A 9,758-nucleotide genomic window follows, 5' to 3' on the forward strand; every position below is an offset into this window, starting at 1 on the left:
AATACATCTTCTAAACGGGACCTTAACATTTGGTCCTGATTCTTTGCACCTGACGGTTACCATCATACTTGTCTGTGTCTTGTTCAATACATAAGCATGTAGCTTATAGTTTCCAATGTGTGAAATTGCCGTTAGTCTGCATGTGAACTGCCCTGCATATAGTTTCAGTACAAACTTATTTGATGCTTCCCAACTATAGAGAAAACTTCAGCCTGGCAAGGAAAATAATTGTGTCACGTCATGCTAATTCTTAAGAACATTTTTTTTGTCATTTAATGACCCCGTAATCCCCTGCGGTATGGGGTCTGGGCAACTGAATGGAGCTGAGTGTTTATTGGCTGGTTGCCCTTCCTGTCGCCAATGCGAAGTTTGCAGCAGATATATTCTCATTGTGCCCAGAGAGAGAAATATCTGCCTCTACCTAGGATCGAACTCACAGCCTCCTGATTGTGAGATGAGAGCTTGTTGTGGCCCAACAGCGGCCGGCTGAGCTGTTGGTGGAATCTGACAGCGATGAACACTATGGAACTGCCCTGGAGGCTGAGGGAGACTCTGGGGGGTGTTCAGGGTCAGAGTAGGGACTAGAGAGGCCTGTTGGCCAGCAGGTGGTGTCTGAGTCAGGGAGCAGTGAGGAAGAACAGAGGGAGGCTGTCCCTGATGTACGTATGCGTAGGGCTGCGAGGAGGAGGGAGCAGCTTTGGAAAAAGGGTCACAGAAGTAATAGGAACAGGTGGCTACTGATTGGCCCCTCCCAGAGAGCTTATAGGTGGGGTGACGGGAGGGGAATTTTGCAGGAAACAACAGTTTGCTAATCAAGGTGTAGTGAAAGTTTGCAGAATTCCGTGAGTTCAGGCCTTGTTTTCCTAGAGATAATTTTCTGGGCTCCCAGCCAAGGGGTTGCTTATCTCCCTCTTTAGTTGTGGCAGACAGCCAAGTCTGCATCCGTATATATTGTAGAGGCTTGGGACAGAACAGAGTTCCACCTCTAAGTGACTGCACCACCCTCTGATTTTTAAGAGCATGATATACAAAAGTCCAAGGCAATGAACGTACAACGCACAAATAGCTTTCATATTGGCTTTGCACCTGTAACACCCAAATAGCAGATAACCCTCCAACAACCCTAATCAACACATTAAATTTGATCCAGGATTGCCTGCTTGCTCTTTATTCTCTAAACCCACTGCCAGGCAAATATGAATAATACTGTATTGGAATACCCATATTGCTGAAAAGAACTAACCGTGCCCCAATTCCGTCTGAGCGTAAGTGCCGATTATCTGGAAGTGGGAGGCCAGGGGCAGCCACTTCTTTTTCTGAGCATCTGTACATTGGCTCTCTAAGGTGGGCAGAAACATGCTGAAGTGCACGTCAATGGGTGCAATGTGTTTGCCCATGCATATTCTGTGGGAGAGAGAGATAGCAGATCAGGTCACATCCATTATTCCAAGGGCCAAGGACCCTTACTCCAATTGTAAATAGGCATGTAAGCAGATGTTGTTTCCTTTAACTATTTCAGTTTCAGTGATGTTAGAAATGATGCTAAGAAAGCATCACATCCATGTACTTTTTTCGGTACTGCCTCAGCCCTCTTCCCAACCTAATCTACCACCCTGAGATTTCCTGACAATCTTTTATTCAGTCCTGATCAGAATTCCTTACAACAGTATTTAAGCTGTTTCTGTTACTCCCAGTAAACTAAACCTATGAACACCCATAATATTTAAATACTTCCAATGACCTCAATTATACACAAAACAAAGCCATTCACCACAGTTGACCCACATAGTGGGTCAAAATAAAGTATATGCTGCAACATTGTTATGATAATTTCAGCTAAGTTTTGTCAACTGAGTAGTTGCTGAGAGTAAGAAAGAAGAAGGGTGTTTTAAGTAATCATGAATACAGATAAGTCATGTAGCTACACCTCATTGTGTGCCAACTATAGGCATCTTGATTAAGGGGTAGAATATATTCATTGGTATTAATTTTCCCCTGAGGTTAGTTTCTGGGATTTCAAAACAACACTGGCTTTACATAAATAAATTGGTTTCTCCAGGCCTTGGATGAGTCAGAAAAGAGAGACGCCCCAAAACAGATAAATGAGACCTGAGAATCCTTGGTGAGTAGGGAAAACTGGGCAGAAGGACAAGGTTGCCCATAGTGGGGAATGGGCACATTTCAACAGGTTGTTGTAGATTTCATATATCACGACAAATAGCAGCCATGGGATCCTTGCTCTATGTCAGTGATGGTGAACCTTTTTGACACAGAGTGCCCAAACCGGAAGGCGTGCATGCCTACATGTGCTCATGCCCACAGAGAGGACTCTGTGTGCCACCTCTGGCATGCATACCATAGGTTCACCATCGGGGCTCTATGTTGTATAATAAAGCTTGGGTAGTTAGGTTTGTTCAGGAGTTACATACAGTTGTGTAAGTGGTTTCTAAATCCTTGGTGAAAGAGGCATGGAATCCATGATTAAGGTGTCTGATTAAATTCTGGATCAGATAAATCAGATAAACATTATATTCAAGTGATGGGATTTAATTCTGGATCAGATTTAATCAGATAAACATTATATTCAAGTGATGGGCGGAAAGTATATCAACCGTGTTTTTTAACAGCAGCAATACATTTGTGCATGCATGTACACGTTTAGAGAGGTGTTTATACGTGACCTAAAAAAATAGGAGTGTCAACTTGGATATCTTCCATAATAACAGCTAACTCAATGCAAATCCCATAGTGTTCAAGCCACTCCCTATTTAAAAAAAGGATTTGGTGCAAATCTATTATGTTTAACCTTCCTGAGGAAATAGAAGTTTACCACTATATTTTTCAAGATTGTTGTTTTCCTGTTTATTACATATATGGAAATTATATTCAATCCATCTTGATTAGAATGGTTGGAACTTGCATCATCTTTTGTACCTTTGATGAGGGTAAGAAATAGATAAAGGGGAACGTTCTTAACATATTGATCCTATGTCTGTTTCTCACCTGTGCTTAAGAGCCAGGAAATATCCTATTTTTCTCTCTCTTGTCTTTCTCTCTCTCTAAGAAATGGCTTAATTAAAAGTGAGGCTTTCCTACTCAATATATATTTCGATATATTTCTTGATAAATTGTAATTAATATTAATTCGCATTTGTTGATTGTAGGACTAAGCTGTATTAAGCTGCATCCAAGGCCATTTTGAGAACAGGTAGTCCTCGACTTTGAACAGTTCATTTAGTGACCGTTCAAAGGTATAACAGCCCTGGAAAAAATGACATGACCATTTTGCACACTTATAAGATTTGCAGAATCCCTGTGGTCCTGAAATCAAAATTCAGACAATTGGCAACTGACTCATGTTTACGACAGTTGTGGTGTCCTGAGGTCATCTGATCGCCTTTTGCAACCTTCTGACAAGGGAAGTCAATGGGAAAGCCAGATTCTATTAACAAGTGTGTTACTAACTTTAAAACGGCAGTGATTCCCTTAACAAGAAAGATCATAAAATGGGGCAGAATTCACTTAACAACTGTCTCACTTGGCAACAGAAATTTTGGGCTCAATTGTGGTTATATGTCAAGGATTACCCGTACTTTTTGGAATGGGTTGTATTACCAGTTAATCAGTTTTCTTGTAGTGCTGTGCATATGCTCCAAAAACCATCCTTTAACAAGGACGCTGGTTAAATTCAAATATCCAACAAGGGCATCACCATAAGAGTGTGAGTACTTTTTAACAGTTGCAAGAGCAAAGGGGTTAAGAACAGCACTGCATGACATCAAATTCACATTTGACAATTGGACTAGTTATCAGAATAATTATCAGCATTTCAATTATTCTGCTGAGCACTTCTTGGCATTCAGTACTGAGGTTTTTCTGAAAGGAATCAAGAGCTCTTGCAGGCAATTAAAACCATGTCACAATTTTGTAAAACTGGGGAATTGTTGTGGTCCGCTGGCGGCCTGCGGAGCTGGCAGCAGAGTCAGACAGTGAGGAGGTTGGGAAGGAACATGGGCCAGTCCTGGAGTCTGAGGAAGGCTTGGAGATGATTGGCCCCTCCCATAAGACATAAAAGAGGAGCAAACAGACGTCAGCCTTTGCAGGAAGCAATTTTGTTCATTTTGGTCGGTTTAAACTCTAAAGCTCTGTTGGACTCTGTGCTCCATTTGGCCTTGCAAAACTAATTGCCAATTAGGTCTCTGGAAGTGTTTCAAGGGAGATAAAGGTGGGTGCTTATCAGCATTGCCCTGAAAGACTGTGGCAGACTTCTGTTGGACTCTTCACAAACTGTTTGTGACTCATTATGGGCTTGTGAATGAATATAATTCACAGCCGTTTAAATGAAAAGGGTTTTGGGAACTGTGTGATTTTTACTGTCTCAGGAAGCTTAGATCAGAACAGGAACTTTTTTTTCCATCTGCTGTTTCTTTAAATCTTTCTAAGATGAATTTTCATTGCAAGAAAAGGTGTCCAAGCACACATAAGTTTGTTATGAATAGATTCCTTTCTTTTCTTGCTTATTCTGATTGAACACTGCTGTCTTAGGTTTTTTTTTAAAATCAAGTCACCCACTCAGTTACAACGCTTTGTACAAAAACCAGCATGGTGGTTTAGCTCTGTGGAAACAACTGGAAGATCTTGTGGTGCAATAAGCCAAAATCTTTTACACACAATACACAATCTCATGTGTATGAACAGATGGCTGTAGCAATGAAGTTTTTCAAAGTCATTTACCAGCCAACCACTTTATCTTGGTGTGAAAGAGCACAGGTACATAATCTTATGAGCAGCTTTTGACTCATTTCCTAAAGCAATGAAGCTCAATAGGTGGCCTAGCCGAACAGCCTTTGTACAGCGTTTAAAAAATTAGATTTCCTCTATGCTGTGCTGCAACACTGGAGCCATCCAATTAGTAATTCTCTTAATAGCACTTTGGATCACAAAACCTGTTAGACTAGCTACACACACATTGCGTGGGTGTGTTTGTGTATATGTGTACTTATAGGCCAGTGTTTCTCAATCTCATCAGCTTTAAGATATATGAGCTTCTGCAGAAAAGCTGGGGGATTCTGAGAGTTGAAACCCATCTTAAAGATATTGAGGCGGAGTACCACTGTTATAGGCAGAATCACCCGATTTTACTTACAGAGATTTTTCCTTAAAAGCACAGTAATTACCACTTTGCTGGATCTAATCAATTTGTGGTTGCCAACAGTACAATGGCAGAAGGGCCCACAGTCACTTTCTGACATACTTTGCCTCTTATTCTTTCCTATCAGTATTTGTTATTAAGGCCCGCCAGTGTAAAATATGGAAGAAATTATCAGTGTAAAGTAATACTCCTACTCCTGGGACATGGGACAATTAACAGCTAAATGGCAAATAATCCCTTTTTAAAAAATACATTATTTTGTTAAGTTTCTCTATAAGACAGGGGTGTCAAACTCACAGCATGAATACAATACAATAGCAGAGTTGGAAGGGACCTTGGAGGTCTTCTAGTCCAACCCCCTGCCTAGGCAGGAAACCCTATACCGTTTCAGACAAATGGCTATCCAACATCTTCTTAAAGACTTCCAGTGTTGGGACATTCACAACTTCTGGAGGCAAGCTATTCCACTGATTAATTGTTCTAACTGTCAGTAAATTTCTCCTCAGTTCTAAGTTGCTTCTCTCCTTGATTAGTTTCCACCCATTGCTTCTTGTTCTACCCTCAGGTGCCTTGGAGAATAGTTTGACTCCCTCTTCTTTGTGGCAACCCCTGAGATATTGGAACACTGCTATCATGTCTCCCCTAGTCCTTCTTTCTATCACATTGCCGTCATGTGATGTATTGTGACTTCCCCCCCTTTGCTAAAACAGGGGTGGGCGTGGCCAGTGTGTGACGCATCTTAAGTTAACTTAAGCCTTATGTTTGGACCCCCCTTGCTATAAGATAAAAATACAGAAAAAAACAAAAATTAAAAAACTAAGACAGAAAGAAATGCAAAGAGAGAAAAAAGTGATTTCCTACTTTTTTCAATGCAGTAAATAAAAAAAAAGTATTTTGCTTTACATTTCACATTTTAAGCCATTTCAACCATAACAAAATTATTCTAATCCTCAAAACCTAAATCCTGAGCCTCTGCCACAAATTTTCAGGGACATACCCTGCATGAAAAAATAGCAACAAGATTTGTCTATTCAGGAAGTTTTTTCTTTACCCAAGAAAAGATCATGTGGTAGGTATTCATATTCTACTTGTCTTGATTTATTTTCAACGCGAGCCTGTTTATTACGCCATTTTTATCCACAAACAACAAAAGGAATAGCATTTCACGTCTTCTACTAATTCGCTTCAACCTTACATTTAGAAAACTGTAGGAGAATCTAGGGTAAACCTAAATGTGAAATTAAGAAATGAGAGTGGTAGTCTAGATCAGAAAGATATGAATGCTAAAAGAATTGAGCTCGCTAAATGCCACTCTCAGATTTGTTGCCATTAAAAAAAAGACAGCTGTGCCAGCAACAGAATTTGCTCAATAGACAAGATAAACAGAACACTTCTTTGTCTGGCTCATTTCCCATTTTTCTATGTATAAGTTCACAAAGCTGCTTTGGAACATAACAGTACCACTAATTCAATTAAAGTCAATTAATGATTAAAAGCTGATTGAAAGAAATATGGGTTTATTTTTCTTTAAATCAGGAAAGTGGGAACCAAACACAATGCCCTACAGTAACATCCATTAGCTTGAGAACCATACAGAATAAAGTTCTGCCCCCACCCCCAGCAGACAGGATATCCTCTATGAGCAGGTTATATTCAACAGGGCCTCTCCTACTAATCTAAATAACCAGGTGGATTCCTAGTGGACAAGGCAGCTCCCTCCAGATAATGAAATCATTTTAAGGCTTTAAAGATCAATATCAGGATATAAATTGTGCCCAGTAGGTAATTCACAATCAGTGCAGGTCTTTCTGTAGAATCATTTGATCCCCATGCTTTGCACTGGTCAGCAAGCTCACATTTTATGAGAACCCTTGTAGGCCCAAAATGGAACAATTTAATCCTTTGGAACAGTACCACTTGCTAAAAGCACCAGTGATTGCTGCTTTATATCAAAAGAACGGTTGCTTTTGGAAACTGTAGGTTGTTGCATCAAGGAACTGAGTTATGATTGTCATGCAACATAATAGCAAATCTATCCTTCATAAAAAGATTATAAACAGGAAAATTCGATATGCTGCCCAACTTTCCATCCTTGTTATAAATGGTAGCAAGCTCTCACCACCGAAACCAACCTTAAAGCTGTTTCCGCCCCCCGACAATAAATGGGGGTCACGTGATCCCCTTTTGCAACTTTCTGACAAGAAAAGTCAATGGGGAAGCTAGATTTTCACTTAACAACCATGTTACTAAATTAACTGCGTTAATTCAATTAGCAACTATGGCAAGAAAGGCCATAAAATGGGGCAAAACTCACTTAACAACTGTCTTGTTTAGTAACAGAAATTTTGGGCTTGATTGTGGACATAATTCAAGGACTACCTGTAAATTAGTCCCAGAAAAATACACATAGGCTACTATTATCTGGGGATAGATCTGTTCAACCTAGCCAATGTAAGTGTATTATATCCAGTAAGACTTGAAAGAAGTGCTCCACCCACTGAGAAATGTTTACCTTTGAACATGATTGGATGCAATCCAATGACCTGTTCCAAACAAATATTAAACCAAGGACTCAAAGATCAGCAATTAGGGTCAGAACTGGATAAATAGCTTCCAACATTACCTCTGCTATCGTTCATTCTACCAGTTACTTCTACTGGTCTCTACCAGAGAGGAATGGAAAATCAAGGAGCTTAAAGTAGCAAGACTATTTCAACATTGGAAGTTTTCTGTGACGCGATATAAAGGGTAGAAAAACAAAAGCGACAGAGGAGAAAACAAACTAGAGAACTGTTGTTAATGTGAATGTATCATGTCCTAAGCTGACGTGAAGTACTTTAAAAGAAAGCAACATTATCTTGCTGGTTAAAATGTAACGATGCTCCTAGCCTTCCTGAATGCTACAGTACATATATCTAATTTCCGCTGCTACAATAAAAGGAACTGAGGTTGCATAGGCTTCCCAGAAAACTATGTTTAGGGAAGCTTTGCTAAGTGAAGACTTCTAATGAGTATATTTAAAAGTCCCATGTAGGGGTCTTTTGAAATTAAGCATGACCCTCCCTTATATTTATAAGACAACTCTTATGCTTTTTAAAGTACCCAATAATAAGCACAAATACCTTTTAAACCAGTAGATCTCTTCAGGGTCTGCAATCCCATATTCTCTTAATTTCAGCACCATAAGAGCACTCTTTTTGATAGCTACTTCGTAGCGTTCACTGCGGGAGAGGAAATTTACATCTTCATGGTGGAAGCTGGGATCGTTTGCAACAATAGCTTCTATATGGGAAGAGGAGATATTCATTGTTCAGAGTTTTCCTCAAAAAGATATATGACCATATCCTGCTAAATAAGAGCATGTTTCGTATTTAAACAAATCTGTTAGAAAGACAGATCAGATGCAGCTGTCATTCTGGTAACCACTTTTATAATTTAATACCGATCATAATTAACATAAAGCTGCATTCCTAAAATCTAGAAAAGTACAACCAAAACAAATGAGTTACTGCCCTATCCTTTGGGGGGGGGGATGTTATTTGATGTGGATTTCAAGCATGTCATAGTTTCTCACAGGTTAGATGATACAGGTTAATTAATTGAATACAAGAAAGGAAAATTTGACAGCAGGATGCAACAGCTACTTTATTCTTAAAAGCCTCTTCTCATAGCATCTTTCAGCTGTGGAATTCCCTGTGTTGTGTTAACCTGAAGCAGTCCTTTAGGTCTCCTATTTTAAAGGTTAGGAGAATGAGGTATATTGTCTGAAAGATTTATGGTTGAAATCTGACCTGAGTGTGAAGCCTATAGCCAGCAACATCTATTTGGTGTCCTAGTTAGATCAATCCCTTTAAGGCATCAGATAGGCACCAAGTAAATTAGGTTTTAGGCATCCCAAAACATCTTGTGTAACTTGACAGAAACATGCATTTTTGGGGGGAGGCTACCTGGGTGGGAATGCCTCTTTTTCTAAAATGCATCCTGAGACACCGCTTGCGAGCATCGTCCAAAATTTTGGGGGAAAGGCGGCGTTCCCATTCAAAGCGGTGCTTGTCCAGATGCAAACGGGCACTTTTCATGGATAAAACGCCGGTAAAGTTCTCGAAGGGCAACGGATCCGCCTTTGCAGCCACCGCCTCTGCTTGGGGCAGACAGCGGAAAGGCGCCCCCCACTCCACCCCCCTACAAGGGAGGGGGGGCTTTCTCTGCATCCCATCCCAATATCCCGCCCACTCTCACCAATTTTCTTGCGGCGCAAGGTCCGGTCGGCGCCCCCGTCCAAGAGGTTAGTCAGCAGCTCCACCTTGAAGGAAGCCGCCTCTCGCTCTTTCCGCAGATCCGCGTTCATCTTCGCGCCCGGGGACATCCTCCGCCACCAGCCCGTGAAACAACCGCCGGGCGACTCCGCTTCGGAAAAGCTTCCGGACCAGGAGAAAGGTAGCCTTCGCCCCGCCCCGCCCCGTGACGGTTCGGAGGCCCAATAGGAAGCCGCTTATCACCCGCGTGACTCAGCGGAGGCGTTTTTTTTCCTCTGGCATCTGCGGAGCTTCCAGGAGGGGAGGGGTCCCTTCGAGCTAGGAAGGTTTTTCCATTCATTGCTCGGAAG

The 9,758-nt window shown here is 41.0% G+C and overlaps 1 protein-coding gene across 2 annotated transcripts in view; it reads right to left on the bottom strand.

Moving 5' to 3' along the window:
• ACOX1 (acyl-CoA oxidase 1) overlaps positions 1–9,602 on the bottom strand; it is a 28,284-nt gene extending 18,682 nt beyond the window's left edge. Inside the window, exons 1-3 of one of the 2 annotated variants that reach the window (XM_081934090.1) lie at positions 9,392–9,602; positions 8,275–8,434; positions 1,244–1,404 (exon numbers count right to left, since the gene is read on the bottom strand). In XM_081934090.1, the coding sequence (XP_081790216.1) occupies positions 1,244–1,404; positions 8,275–8,434; positions 9,392–9,518 (448 nt within the window). In that variant the 5' untranslated portion in view covers positions 9,519–9,602. The remainder of the gene's footprint in view (positions 1–1,243; positions 1,405–8,274; positions 8,435–9,391) is intronic. The other variant, XM_081934089.1, reaches the window with a different exon arrangement.
• Positions 9,603–9,758: the final 156 nt, after the last annotated feature.

The sequence above is a fragment of the Natrix helvetica genome (assembly GCF_964273705.1).
Source record: "Natrix helvetica genome assembly, chromosome: 1".
Lineage (NCBI taxonomy): Eukaryota > Metazoa > Chordata > Lepidosauria > Squamata > Natricidae > Natrix > Natrix helvetica.